The sequence below is a fragment of the Ochlerotatus camptorhynchus genome, unplaced genomic scaffold (assembly GCF_037179485.1).
Source record: "Ochlerotatus camptorhynchus isolate MF236.1 unplaced genomic scaffold, CSIRO-AGI_Acam_v1.1 ptg000070l, whole genome shotgun sequence".
In the NCBI taxonomy this organism is placed as follows: Eukaryota; Metazoa; Arthropoda; class Insecta; order Diptera; family Culicidae; genus Ochlerotatus; species Ochlerotatus camptorhynchus.
Window position 1 is genome coordinate 2,413,607 of NW_027040560.1, and position 15,075 is coordinate 2,428,681.

General features: G+C 42.6%; 1 protein-coding gene and 1 long non-coding RNA gene across 2 annotated transcripts; both read right to left on the minus strand.

Moving 5' to 3' along the window:
• Positions 1 to 480: 480 nt before the first annotated feature.
• On the minus strand, positions 481 to 9,538 carry LOC135697271 (uncharacterized). The gene is made up of 2 exons (XR_010517419.1): positions 8,870 to 9,538; positions 481 to 573 (listed from the first exon to the last, which is right to left on the minus strand). It is a non-coding gene; the product is annotated as an uncharacterized LOC135697271 (long non-coding RNA).
• Positions 9,539 to 10,000: 462 nt separating this feature from the next.
• Positions 10,001 to 13,796, minus strand: LOC135697343 (FLYWCH-type zinc finger-containing protein 1-like). Its single transcript, XM_065216959.1, has 7 exons — positions 13,778 to 13,796; positions 12,508 to 12,750; positions 11,835 to 12,194; positions 11,361 to 11,630; positions 10,909 to 11,157; positions 10,381 to 10,662; positions 10,001 to 10,245 (listed from the first exon to the last, which is right to left on the minus strand). Exons 1-7 carry the CDS (start codon positions 13,794 to 13,796, stop codon positions 10,001 to 10,003), a joined length of 1,668 nt encoding a protein of 555 aa, XP_065073031.1.
• Between the last annotated feature and the right edge of the window lie 1,279 nt (positions 13,797 to 15,075).

Consider the following 15,075-nt stretch of genomic DNA (forward strand, 5'->3'; position numbering starts at 1 on the left):
AAAAAAAGGTTTTACATTCAAACAATCCGTTGTTTATTCTTTTCCCCCCCTCTCTTGACAATTCTCAAATTTGCAACTTTGATGACTTTGATATCCTTGCCGATGAAATTAACTTTGCTCTTGTGGTTGTGATCGTCACGGAACGAATGCGCTGCACCTGCGTTGCCTCGTAGGGTACTGATGCGACTCTTACACCTATTATTGACGACAGAGACGAAGAAAAATGTTACCACCATGAACTTCGATGACATTGCACGGCCTATAGAATTACCCGTTTCTTCTTTGGGAGCAATTCCAAATGATGATTCTTTCGCGTATTTGCGAACGATGGAATAAATGCCCGTCGATTATGAGCTGCATATTGCCTAGTGGTCCCATGATGAAGGTGATTTTGCGACCATCTAGAAAATGACAGTTTCGAATTAGCAAGGGATGAACTTTATATGGCTGCAGTAAGAGTGCGAGTAAAAAGAAAGTTCGAATCAAGTAATAAATTTTAATTATCTGCATATATATTTTTCATGATAATCTAGTACTACAATAACTGTAAAACACTACGGATCTCCTCGTAATCTGAAAATAGATAGAGAATAGAAATATAACATTAATGCTTTGACTACGTTAGGTTTCTCGGTTTGTAAACGTCATTCCTGTGTCGAATCCAAGCGAAAGATTACGAAATTTTAGATGAAAATTGTTTGTCTGGTGTCAAAAGAGGGGTCGATTTTTGCTGGTAGATCATTGGATGGAAATCCACAAGGCCGAATGCCAATATGTCAAATGGAGCATTATGTCGACATTTTGGTGATTAGGTACATTGTCATACGTACCAGCTTAGAGGAAAAAATTTAAAAAATATTTCCAAGCCGTAGAATTTCGGAAAAAAATCCAAGTTTGGGATTTTTAATTATTTATTTGATTTTGTTTAACCAAGATATCGAAAAACATTTAAAACAATTCTAGGCCCAAAAACCTATCGACAATTCTTAAAGGGTTTGGAACCTTGATAACCTTTTACAACGTTCAGCATCTAGAATATTTCTTCATGTCTTCTTAATTATGCAATCTTTAATCCTTCATTTTTCTTGTCAACGACCAGGGCAACTGCGCAGCATGTGTCGCAGAGCGGATTTCAAGGAGTCAAGCGATGTCATAAATGAGTATTTTAAACTAAAGAGCATGAATTTATAAAGAGACGACATCCACTCCACAATTTGAGATCAAGGAAAAGGAAGAAAGCGGGAACCTCCCGTACCAAACGCTTCAATTGAATAGTAGAATTTATTTGTTTTCCTTAAGAGCAGAATTGCTAAAAAAGTTAATTTATGCTATGTGTTTTTTTCACTCAAAACAAATGCGTAACGGAAAATTGGCCGTGCTGGAAAAATAATTGCTCTGTAATTTATCGATAGATTTTACATCTATTGATACCGAATAAATCTTTAAAATAAGTTTCAAAGGGCGCAATTACATTTGAAGTTCGTCAATAAATGGCTGAGCTATGATTTTTCATACATTGCAAGTTTGCCGTTACACATTTAACCGGAGGCATCGTGGTCGGAGTGTTAATCAAATTAGTGATTCTTCAAAATAGTCATGTGTTGAATCAATACACATCGACCTTTCAGTGCATGGGATTAAAGACGATTTTACTTTTGACGTAGGAATACGTCTTTCAGCAACCAATTGGGGGTGCAATTTCAAAAAACCAAAATCGACCGCATTACGAAAAGTGGTCAGGTTTTGACCGCATATATCTCTGTCAATAGCGGATGGATTTTGTTTCTAATCAAGCCAATCAATTAGAATTTTGCTATGAATCTGCCTAATTGGACACTATATTAATTTTCAATAGGTAATTACTGAAAATTACACAAAATTTGATGTCCAACTGTAGCAATAGTGATCAAAATTATCACCGATTGCCTGCAAACAGCGTTTTTCCTAACACAGATTTCAAAATCGAATTCCATCCGGTATCCCTGAACAGTGCTTATTCAATCACCGTGAATGGTGGTTTCCGGTTGGTAGCAGCAGCAGTGCTTTCGGAGCGTGACGTTGTACATTGTACACAATGAAAGGCTGCCCGCAAGCAGCAAGCTGCAACCCACATGAACGTCCATTTACCGAAGAAGGAGGAAGAAGCCGCACCGCTATTGATCGAATTCAGTAGCCTCATCTGTTTTGAACACTCTAATAGCTCAGCATTACTCAACCATCACGACAACGGTTCTTTTTAGGATTTATTGTTATTTAAGATTTAATTTTCATTGAACGTTCGCTCGTCTTGCTGCCTGCCACATCACCCAAAAGCTCTTTGATAATGTACCCAGCAACAAAGCGCTTTTAGGCAAATGCGTCAAGTATTGAAGTTGTATATAAACATTCTCGAGATGACCGAATACCACATGACCTTATCAATCAACCAGAAACACTTCGAATTAAGGTAAGGTTTTTTCCAGGACGCTGGAAAAAGCAAAAAAAAATTCTCAAATTTATATGATTGATCGCGAATATCTTGCGATTGGAAAATTTTTAGCAAGAAATTTCTCCAGTTACTTTTCGCTTGTCAGACGGTACCTATCTGTATGCCCTTTGATGCAAATTTTAAGCTCCTCCTATTAAGAGAAATACGCTAACATATCTTAAGGTGAATCGCTGTGACATACTTATTCTCGGAACCACTTGGAAACAAATATGAGCTTCCACGACACGGGCAACATTCAAATTGTTACTCCACGTTTGCTGAACTGCAGCATACATGAAGTAGCAATTTCAGGTGAAATGGGACACCGATGTCCGAGATTTGTGTAATTGAAAATTAGAAGTCGAAGTGCATGTATAGCAACAATCAATACGAAACTAACGATTTTAAATTGGCTCACCACTTTAGTAGCCTATTGGTCCCAAGCAAACGATTAACGTACCCTATTCTAGTTGAAATTCTATTACTACACTATGTTTGTTTTGATTCGCTATGAAAGTTTGACAGATAACATCAGGGGTGTGTGGATTCATGCAGAACATGCAGGGGTGAGTGAAATAGCTTGGGACTGCTTGGGACCGTTGTTCTAGTACTGAGTGAGCCAAAAATAATAATGATTTTCTTCGGGACCCAGTGGTCTTAGAGTTACCTCTATGTGTATAGCCTACGTGGCGGCCTCTACAAGGAATCACCTTAATGGTAGGGGCTTAAAATATGCATAAAAAAGCATACATGTAGATACCGTCCGGTATGCCGCCCCCGTAGTTGTCCCTGAAGAAAGTAGAATATCGGCTGATGAGGTTACAGCAGTGATTAAATCAACCAAGATCATGAAGGCCGCTGGTGTCGATGGACTGGTCAACATCGAGTTGACTTCTTCGAGCACCTTGCAGCGGTCTTTAATAAGTGTTTGGTGCTTGCTAAATACTTCCGTGCATGCTGGAAGTTAGCCAAAGTCATTCCAATCCACAAGCCTGGCAAAGACCCTACCAGGGCCAAAAGCTATCGCCCCATCCATATCGAAACTACTCGAAAAGTTGATACTCAGCCGTCTGCTGGTGTTTTCAAATGATAATAACATCTTTCTCAAAGAGCAATTCGGGTTTAGGAAAGGCCACTCTACCATCCACCAACTCGCACGGGTTACTAACATCATCAAGCGGAAAAAGTCCGTTCGCAACACACTACGCCGGGGTGGCCCCCACAGACCATACTATTTCCGCTCTCCAATTTACCTCAGCTTGTCGCACTTGGTAATTTCAAAGTCCACATTGATAATATCATAGAGGTAACTATAAGACTAGTAGGTCCCGAAGAAACGTGCTCAACTTTTTGGCTCAGCTCTGGTACTCTCTTCGGTCCCAAGCTAATCGATTCACCCCTCGAAACATAGAAAAATTCACTAACCCCTCATGTTATCTGTCAAACTTTCATAGCTAATCAAAACAAACATTGCGTAGTACTAGAATTTCGACTATAATGGGGTCAGCTAATCGCTTTGCTTGGGACCAATAGGCTAGTCAAGTAGTGAGCCAATTTAAAATCTTTAGTTTCACTTTGAATGGTCAACTGAAGTCATCTAACTTGGTCTCACCCTTGATAGCAAGTTGCTGTTCCGTTCCCATGTGGACAAATCATCCGCCATCTTGATTAGGTCGCTCTATCCACCCTTTCCATTAAAAACAAGCTTGCCGTCCACAAGCAAATCATCCTCCCCGCCATTGAGTACGAAACGCCAATATGGGAGAGCTGTGCTAAGTGCCATCACGTCAAACTCCAAAGGATCTAAAACAAGATCCTTCGGATGATCCTCAAGAGTCCCCCGTGGACTCGAAACTATCCAGTTCATTCGAATCTCGCCGGGGACTGCGACAAGGTGACGGACTCTCATGCCTACTCTTCAACATCGCTCTAGGTGTAATGCGACGAGCCGGGCTCAACAGCCGGGGTACGATTTTCACGAAATCCGGTCAATTTGTGTGCTTTGCGGACGACATGGACATTTGGAACGGTGGCAGAACTATACACCCGCCTGAAACACGAAGCAGCAAAGGTCGAACTGGTGGTGAGTGCGTCAAAAACAAAGTACATGCTAGTAGGCGGAACCGAACATGACAGCATTCGTCTGGGAAGTAATGTCAACAATCAATACGAAACTAACGATTTTAAATTGGCTCACCACTTTAGTAGCCTATTGGTCCCAAGCAAACGATTAACGTACCCTATTCTAGTTGAAATTCTATTACTACATTATGTTTGTTTTGATTCGCTATGAAAGTTTGACAGATAACATCAGGGGTGTGTGGATTCATGCAGAACATGCAGGGGTGAGTGAAATAGCTTGGGACTGCTTGGGACCGTTGTTCTGGTACTGAGTGAGCCAAAAATAATAATGATTTTCTTCGGGACCCAGTGGTCTTAGAGTTACCTCTATGGTAATGTCACGCTAGACGGGGATACTTTCGAGGTAGTGGAGGAATTCGTTTATCTTGGATCCTTACTGACGGCTGACAAAAATGTGAGTCGTGAAATACGAAGGCGCATCATCAGTGGAAGTCGTGCCTACTACGGGCTCCAGAAGAAACTACGGTCAAAAAAGATTCACCCCCGCACCAAATGTACCATGTACAGAACGCTAATAAAACCGGTGGTCCTCTATGGACACGAGATATGGACTATGCTCGCGGAGGACCTGCAAGCACTCGGAGTTTTCGAGCGACGTGTGCTAAGGACGATTTTCGGTGGTGTGCAGGAGAACGGTGAGTGGCGGCGGAGAATGAACCACGAGCTCGCTGCACTTTACGGCGAAACCAGCATCCAGAAGGTGGCCAAAGCCGGAAGGATGCGGTGGGCAGGGCATGTTGCAAGAATGCCGGACAACAACCCTGCAAAGTTGGTGTTCGCTACTGATCCGGTTGGCACAAGAAGGCGTGGAGCGCAAATAGCACGATGGGCGGACCAGGTAGAGCGTGATCTAGCGAGCATTGGGCATGACCGAGGATGGAGAGCGGCAGCCGCAAACCGAGCATTGTGGCGTACTATTGTTGATTATGTCTTATCTTAAATGTGATGTTGTACAAATAAATGTATGTATGTATGTCACAGCATTTGGCTACACAATACAATCATAGAGGTAACTCTAAGACTAGAAGGTCTCGAAATAACGTGTTCAACTTTTTGGCTCAGCTCTGGTACACTCTTCGGTCCCACGCTAATCGATTCACCCCTCGAAACATAGGAAAATCCACTAACCCCTAGTTTTATCTGTCAAACTTTCATAGCGAATCAAAACAAACATTGTGTAGTAGTAGAATTTCGACTAGAATGGGATACGTTAAACGATTTGCTTGGGACCAATAGGCTAGTCAAGCAGTGAGCCAATTTAAAATCGTTAGTTTCGTATTGATTGTTGATACAATGGCTGATAAAAGAGTTCAAGTAAGATTGCCCTAATAAAAATGATATGGTTATTTTGCTTAACGACGTGTTCGGGGCATCATCCAAACCATTTGAAGAATAATTCGATAATTTGGGCTATCGTTCGTTTATGGTAAATTTTTTTATAAGGGTTGCTTGTACTACATGGACACCGATACAGCTCAAAAACATAACGAATTAAGAAAACAATTTTACTATACTTTTGCTGTGACATCAAAACTACCATTCGTAATCCTACGTTAAATCTACTGTCGTGTCTTGGATACAACCTCTTACTTTTTTTTTACTTAGCTTCTTTGTTAAGACAAATGAATTTTGACACATTTGACTGATGCAATTTTTCATTCGTTCATATATTGTATGTACTGTATGTATGTACAATCACACTCCTACTGTCTGGCAGTGGTATTATGTATAAAATCTAGCTGTAACCATTTTTTATAACTGCAAAAAGTTTGAACTCGGGAGTTAGAAGGTAATAGCTCTACCGTATACCCATTAGCCCATTTCAAGAGCGCATGTTTCCGAAGATTTCGCTTGCGATAAGCCCCGCTCCGGTTCATTATCGATGCTGATAATGTACTGAAACTTTCTATCAAACAGTAGCGCAAAATTTGATTGACGCGTATTTAATGATTTAAAAAAAAAATATTTACGATAAATTACAACAAAAATTAAGGAACGAGCTCACCAAATTAGCATCCAGAAAAGCACGGCACGGTTTAACAGGGCTTAACCAATGGGACTCTTTTCTTTCCAAGCTGATTTCACGGTCTTAATCACTAGCACTCTTACAACACGGTTACTGAATACGTAAAACCTGAACTGGACTATACATTTGGAAATAATTCAAACGCCACCAGCCAAAACGCTGACAGAAGAGGATCGCGAAAAATCCCGACCATAGAAAACAAACACGTTTAATCGCGACCAAGGCACACTTCGATCTTTTTCGTGGGGAATGTAAAGGTTGAGGGCTAATAAAACACTAGTGGTTGAATATTGGGATCTATTTCGTGTAATACTCGTCTGAGTGCGGGAAAAGTACAAAAGTACGTCAAGACTTGCCACGGATCTTCCAGGATGAAAATTTAATCGTTTTCTCCTACGTTTTTCGTTAGTTATCCTTGCCAGTCATTGGTTTCCATTGGTATGGACTTCGATGGGAAATCCACGGGACTTTATAGGGATGTCCCAGTACTTATTGGGGGATGTCGATACGTATTAACCCCAAATATACCATCAGGTCTGGAAGATTGCCTTAGCGAAACAGTATAGGATTTATAGGAACAGATCAATGCAATCAAAAATGCAATTTCCATTTCTATTCCGTGACTACACACCATCATCAACGATCCAATCTGCACTCTTCTGTTGCACTAGTTCGTCTCAGAAGGATCCGGTGCGATGAGTGGTCTACCAATCAATGAATTATAAGGCCTTGCTCAATCTCGAAAGTGCATGACGCATGGATGACGACACTAAGTAATTTGCTGTTCGGCAAGATCCCATGGGCGTGCAGATGAACAACAACAACCACATGGTACAGTTGAACTGCAGATGCGAAGTTTATCTGTAACGTGCACCATTTCCGAGGTATGACAGATATGAAGTGGGGGACATTTGATGGCTTTCACTGGTGGTACATTGGCCATTGGTTTTGATTGGTGGTACCTTGTGGAAGGTATCACATCTGCAAATGATCGTGAACTTGATAGACTTGAACGTGTGTAATTTGGTGATGGTAGGAGACATCACAATCTGCGATGCGATAGGCTTGGGTGATGTCTTCGAGGTTGCGTAGTTCTGAGACGATCAGAACTGTTTCGAGGATGTTGTTTCTAGGGTGGAAGTTCGAGTTCTGGGTTTGATTTTGTCGGGGAGCATTTTACTGACAGCTGGTGAAAATGTCGTCCACCGTTCGTTTCTTGTGGACGGGTCGTATAAGTTGTATTGCTTCCAGTTCCTCTTCCACTGTCCAATCTCATTCTAATGAGAATGAAGTTTAATATTTTTCATGAACCATGGTCATGAATTAGATAAATTGAAAATGTATACACAATCATAAAAGTCTAACTTCAGGGTTGTCAAACTCATGGGATATTGACACCTTGATTGATACACTTTGGCCTACTTCGGAATGATCGGATCAACGCTTGGCACTGCTTTCGGCACTGCCAAAACTCTTGGCACAGATTAAGGTGTGCAGAGTTGAATACCCCTTGGGTTTTCTCTATTATAGGAACCAAATTTGTGAACTTGCAGAACTTTAAAAATTGTGCTTATTAATGGACGACGTACCGACGATGATAGTATCAAAACTGTAGATTGACGTATCAAACATTAATCAGTATGTTTTATTTATTTTTTTTAATTTTTTTTATTTCTATCACTCCAACCCTGCCTGGTTTTTTTTTTAGAAAAACGACTGGAAAATCAGGGAATATCATAGAATTAATGTTTCATCATTGAGTCGACACCCTTCTGTCTTATGACCCAACATCAACCAGACGAACGAATTGTTTAAAATTCATACAAAATATAAATCTAAACAACCATTGCAGCAGCTGGTCCAAACTGCATTGATCGATTCTGGGCCATGAAGCAGAGGAGTGACGTTTTATGCATTACTTAACTACAGACTTCTAGATAGAGCTGGAATTAGGGCGTAGCAGATTTTGTAAACAATGACTTCTCTCGATGATTTCTCGGAAGTTATAGCTCTCCCTGGCAAATCGACATCACCTACCCGATGGATATGTTGGTTTGTGTAGGCGTGCCTTGAATTCCGAGAAATCAACGAGAGAAGTCATTGTTTACAAAGGCTGTTACGCCCTAATTCGCTAATTCCAGCTCTATCTAGACTTGAAGACAGAGCTCTTTGACATCAGCAATGTGCTCATCGGGTAACGACACTACTGCCGGTTTAGTAAAAAATCAACTTACTTGGCACCCCTGGCTTGGTAAACGCCGCAGAGGTCATCCAGCGGCTGCCCGGTGGCTTTGTCGTGGTTATGGTCCCTGCAAGCGTAATAAATCAGACCCTCCTTGACGATCACCTGGGCGGGACATTTGTGTTGCTTGAACTGGCTGCACCGGTAATGGCTTACTCGCAGTTTAGTGCACGTGAACGCGAAAACGATATCGTCCATTAGCACCTGAGCCGCTCCGAAACGTGTATTCTGGTAGACGACCGGTGTTCCCCCGCCCCGGCTCAGAATCTCCTCTACGTTGATGGCGTTTTCCGGTTTGCGCCGTGGCTTTCTAACAGGCTTCTTGCTGGTTGGAAGTGGCTGGATTGGTAACTCCGCAGCCGGTTGATCCGAGGAAGAAACTGAAAGAAAGTCGAGCGTTAGTGGCTTGACAGAGGGCAACGGAAAAAAATATGAACTGAAACGCCAATTTCGGATTTGAAATAAAGGGTATTTATTTGAACTCAACAGGAAAACAAAATCGATCAAACTAATTCAGCTGGATACTTACCGAAGACGAAACGGTTTCAGTATTGTAGTACTAGAATCAACAAACTTAAGAACCTCTATGCTTCATTACTTTATTGGTGAATTCTCTCAACTTTAATGACACTATAGGAAAAAGAGTTTGAAAATGATTGGGTAAAACCTGCCGATTATGCTTTATCCCCGCACGGTGAGTGATTGTGAGTCTGATTCTTTAGGATGAGTCCTGCGCTGCCGTCGAGGGTAATTATCCGGGCCCGGCACTTCAGTGAACGGCTCTTCGAGCACAGCCAGTAGGTTTTGTTCTTGTTGCTGTTGTTGCGAAAGAAGGCATGTCCCCCCATCAGTAGCATGGGGCGACCCTTGCGACCGACGACCATCTTCAAATCCAGCGGAAACTGGGTCTTGGCTTCGTCTTCATCGTCGTCGTCTTCGTCGTTGGTGCTCACGTTGCCAATCGAGTACTTTGTGTCCACGATAAATCTGACCCCTGCCAGAATAAAAGGTTTGAAAAAGAAAGTTCGGTTAGAAACAGTTACCGGAGTCGGGCAGTCGCGGTGGTCATCATTTAAACTCCAGTACATTTCCTCATAGAATTTATTTTCCAATTCTTTCATTCTTAATAATCCGGTGGATGGTGGTGGTGGTGATGATTGTAGCTAATTTGTGGACTATTGGCGTAGGTGATAATCCTGGCTCGACATTTTAAGCTTTTGATCTTGGAACAGGTCCAATAGGTTTTCGTCTCGGAGGCCGCATTCTTGGTGTAGCTGTATCCGTCGATCATGATTTTGAAATTCCCTTTGCTGCTCGGAACGACGCTCACATGGTGGCTCCGGATGTCCAACGTTTTCAAACATCGACCTAAAACAAGCGATAGAATGTTAGTGAAAAATGCTTGTTGGAACGTACATTGCAGTACTAGATTGAAAGACGTCTGTTTCGACCGAGAAGTTTATTAGATCTAAAGCGCGTATATCACACTCTATGAAGCGTCACTTTTTCGCCTCCGCCGTCGTCGGCGAGTCCCTGCTTCCGTTATATCACGGGTATGCGTATGTTCCTCGTGGGTAATCCGCACATAGTCGTATCCGTCTATGGTCTTGGTAAGCGCCCTGGCCTTGCAGCGCAGTCGCTCGTAGAACTGGCACTTCCAGTTCACCCGGCTGCCGGCTTCGTAGGTTTTGTTTTTGCTAAAGAAATACCCATCGTACACCAATCGTTGCGTTCCGCGGGAAGTGTACTCGTACAGGGCTCGTTCCGTGAAGCCAGCTTTGTCGTCTAAAAGGAAATAAAGCGCGTCATGGACGGATGCAACGTTATGAAAGCAAGTACTGGAATGATGTGCTGTAATGGCGAAAATCAGCTCAAACTATAGAATAATCGTGTGCACACTCAATTTATTTGCCTAAGGATAGCGTAAAATTTCGTTAATTTTTTTTTAACAAATGCATTGCTCTTTTTTTCAAAACGGTTCCTCTTTGATATTCGGAACGTACGTATTTTCCAGAGCTATCGGATTGACACCCAGACGGCGGTAGTTGATCTTGTACTGCTCGACCGGGTGGTAGTGCAGCGTGTTGGTAACCTTCACGTACACTGCCCCGTTGATTTCGCGGGTGACGGCACGTGCCTTGCATTTGTAGCGGGTGAACAGCGAACACTTCCAGTTGCATGTCTTGGCCGACTTGCGATCCTTGGTATACGCATGCCCGTTGTGTATCAGCTTCTGCTGGCCCCGGCGGGTGGTACCGAAAACAGCCGGTTCGAATATGCCTACAAGTACAGATTTGCATATTAGTGCTGGACAATCCAGTACGATCTTTGATCCATCAAAGAAAACAGGTTCTGTGCAGTAATCCACAAAATTATTATTTAGGCATATATTTTCCACAAAATTCAATAGAAGCTTTACAACGACTTTTAGGGAAGAATTTCTTCGCTAGTAGGCATCAACACTGGGGTCCGTCGGTACACGCGGTCGTCATGACTGTGGGCGTCGTTCGTCAACCGCACGTAGGTGACACCCTCGATGACTTTGCTGATTGCCCGGGCTCGGCATTTCTGCCGGCGAAACAAGGCACAGCGCCAGTTTGTCGAGTCGGGAAAGTCTCGGTCCTTAACATATTCGTAGCCGTGGTAGAGCAGTTTCTTGGCACCCCGCTGGCTCATCCCGAACCGGGCCACTTCCATTTCCGCCTTCGGCAGCATAAACTGCCCATATGCTTCCTCTCGCCGGTTGTTGGAGCCTGTCGGGAAAGGATAGCGTGTTAGCAAAATGTGAATCGAAAAATGAAGAAAATGAATAACTGTAAATGAGGTACTAGATCAAATGGAAATCACTTCACCACAAACGGCATAACAGTTTAAAATCACACTTTATTCTCTCTTGTTATAAAAAGCCCTGGATTGCACGGATTGAGCGAACGAAGCAGCGGCAGCCAGTGCACTACTGCTTCCTCCGAGGAGGCTATCGTTCAGAAAGGACCCGGCCAGCGACGACGGATTCGGACCCATCCCGGAGAGGCTACTACTGCCGGCAGCGACCCCCGATGTGTCATGGTTGTGAATGTGCTTCACGTTCATGCGGGAGTTGATTTCGTCGATCACCACGATGCAGGGACATTTACACTTGTAGTACTGGTTGCACTTCCAGTATTGCTTGTTGTTGCGATGTCGGTTTCGGAAAAATGTTACCCCATTCACCACGAGCAAGTGGCGACCGCTCCGCTGGGAGGTCTTAAAGCTAAACTGTGGTGAGGCGAGCAGCGGCTGCGACTGAAACTGTTGCAGGAATGCTGCAGTTAGAGGCGCTAGAAGAGAAGAGAAGCGTTATGTTAGTTTAGGAAGTACTAGATTTAACCATGGCATAAGAAATTGCTAATACAGGAAAAAGGGTTAGCTTCGTCTGTGTCTTTATTTGCATTCATAATCAAACCACTTGCTATTAGACGGATCACAACATGTCCAATCGACTGACTCAAAGCGGTTACCACTGCAAATATCATAACTGGTCATGGTTGTGGGTGTTTTTGAGCAAGCACGAATCCGGTGTCATCATGTTCGTGATAGCCCGTCCCTTGCATCCGCTGTGCCATTTGGTGCACTTCCAGTAGATTTTCCCACTGTGCGAGTTGTTCTTGATGTAGCGATGGCCTTCGTACATGAGAACGCTGTTTCCGCGGCCGGTCGTGTATGTTAGCTTCGATGAAGTATCCCCGGAAGTGGGTTCCGTCTTAATTTCCTGACTTGGATACACCAAATCAGCAGATTTCGGTTTGAGCTTCTTGCCTGCCGGTTTTACCTCTTTGATTGCCTCCGATGGGATGAACTCCGCAATGTAGTAAATTTGGCCAACCTCCTGGTCATCTAGAATGGGAAATATTTGCGTCAGTAATGAAAAACCCGAACGTGTACAACTCAGAGGGTAAATAAGTTTGGCAAGAAAGGGGTGGTGTTTCAGTCAAAATTGGTTTATTTTTTCATAGGTTAAATTTTTCATATTCCGGATCTTCAATCAGGATGATTTTTTGTCCACCACCACCAGCACTATTGCGGGGCCTCCTTTCCACGTGGACGGGGTGGTTGTGCGAGCCACTTCGGGAAATCAAATGGGGGACCTTTTTCTCCTCGCTGTTCGCCGGTGTGATGACCCTCGCCTTGCATGAGGTGCTTCCCTGAAAATCAAATACAAGTCGTTAGTTGAATGCTGCTTCTTCATAGGACAGCGAGAGGATTTGTGTTGATTCGAATGCACCACTCCACAACCAACAGAATGTTTGCATATGAATAACGGTCGGTTTTTGGCAACAACTTAGCATCGATGATCCACTACTATCCATAGGAGAGAGGGGTGAAGGTAAGTTAAGTTATGATCGAAGTAGGCAACGCTGGGAAACTGGCGTGTTTTGATTTTGCAGCTAATTTTCTTCCGCAAATTTTACGAAGTGTTTGGTGAAAATTCAGTCGAGAAATTGGGAAACCCCCTTTACTTGGTCATGGAAATTTGAGTTTGTTTTACCGAATCGGGCGCAGCGAAATGGACTGAAAGCGGATTGTGCCTCGATTTCGATCGGAAGCACCAGTGGCCCAGGATGGAAATTTAGCAGGTAAGTAGACCTTGTGAAAATTCCCTTTTTTCGATGATTGTTAACATTAGGGTGGTTCTAGAACTATTTGATATTCAGTTTTCTTGATTTTGAAAATAAAGACACATGTTTTTCGACACAAAGTTGTAGCTGGGTCAATGTCAAGCTAATTTGTGGGAAACAACTTTTTTTTATATCTATTATCGTTCTCGTTTTAGAGTAATTTTTCATAGCGTGCCCCTGAAAAAATAGTATTTTAGCTATCAATCTTTTATATCGAATATTAATTTACTAGGAAAAAATCTCACGTTGCTCTATGTCACCCATGTTTGAATTTTAGATTGTGCAAACCATGCTGAACAACTTTCTCCAAGATTGCACACTGATTCGACTTGTGTGCAGAAAGTTAGAACATTCATTTAGCATTTATGCCACCCCCAAATCGCTAGCTCGCTGATCTCATGCACACCCAATCAAAATAAATGGTAATACCGTAATACCTAAATGGTTAATAACTTTTTACCGCATCGATTTTCGATCCTTGACAAGTAAGGGGTGTCCAATCTAAATTTTAGGCAAGGACGATACCAGCCCAGGCAACATGTTATACAGTGACAGCGGGCCCAGCACAGCAAAATAAGTGATTTGAGCCCGGGACATGCTGCCTACTGTCAAACGCTGCTGTTGGTATAGGCCTTGTCACTGGCCTGGACGATACTGAGCCATGGAAGTATTTTTGGCAATCATGTTTTCGGTTTCCGATACATTTTCTCGTACCAGGTCTCATACTAATTTTAAAATACAGCCGCAAATCAATATTGCAACCAAATCCCTTCAAATTTGGCACATTTATTGGGGACTTCATGTGTTCATCGTAAGAGCAGTGCACAATGGTCCAAACGGTGAAAAACGTGATCGTGTGGAATTATTCCAAAACCTTCCATATTTTGACGACATCCGTTGGTTGATTAATCCCCCTACACTGTACACAAACATCATCCTCTGATCGAATGAAACCTCAGACCATTCAAAACAAAACACCGAAATCGCTTTTTCGAATGATAGCTGCAACCGGATGACGATTGTTTTGAAATCAGATGATTTTCCTCTCGAATTCAGGATAAAACTTGTTATGAGAAGGGATAGGGCCTTCAGTTGAAATGCGTAATGCTCTCTGCAGAATGACTATCATACTAAATGGAAATGCATATGGTATTGGTTCAGCCCCATAACGCAAATCATTCAAAACGATGATGTAAATAATTCTATCGAACGTCTTTTGCTGATCTGAGCTGACAAACGAGGTGGAAGCATATGCATCGCTATCAGAGCTGTTACGAACAAAGGTTAAGGATGAAAACCAATGTTTGGCTAATTCGTGGTAGCGGAGGTTTTCTTTACCACGAAAATTTTTTGTATGGAATTGTAGATAATCAAATTATAAATCTAATTAAAAGCACTTGCATGTCACACTATTCTTAAATGTTTGTCCTCTGAGTGCCGTATGTTTTATAGCTAATTTTCAAACGAAAATCATCCTGCATTTGGATGACAGTCATATGGATGTTCATCATCTGACGACAAATTCAACCATAAGAAAATCATC

Excerpts from the sequence above, each read along its gene's own strand:
- LOC135697343 (XM_065216959.1), bottom strand. Across the intron at positions 11,158-11,360 it reads CGCCCACAGTCATGACGACC|GCATATTCGAACCGGCTGTT; the intron begins GCGTGTACCGAC and ends CTGTACTTGTAG. Across the intron at positions 10,663-10,908 it reads GATCAACTACCGCCGTCTGG|ACGACAAAGCTGGCTTCACG; the intron begins GTGTCAATCCGA and ends ATTTCCTTTTAG.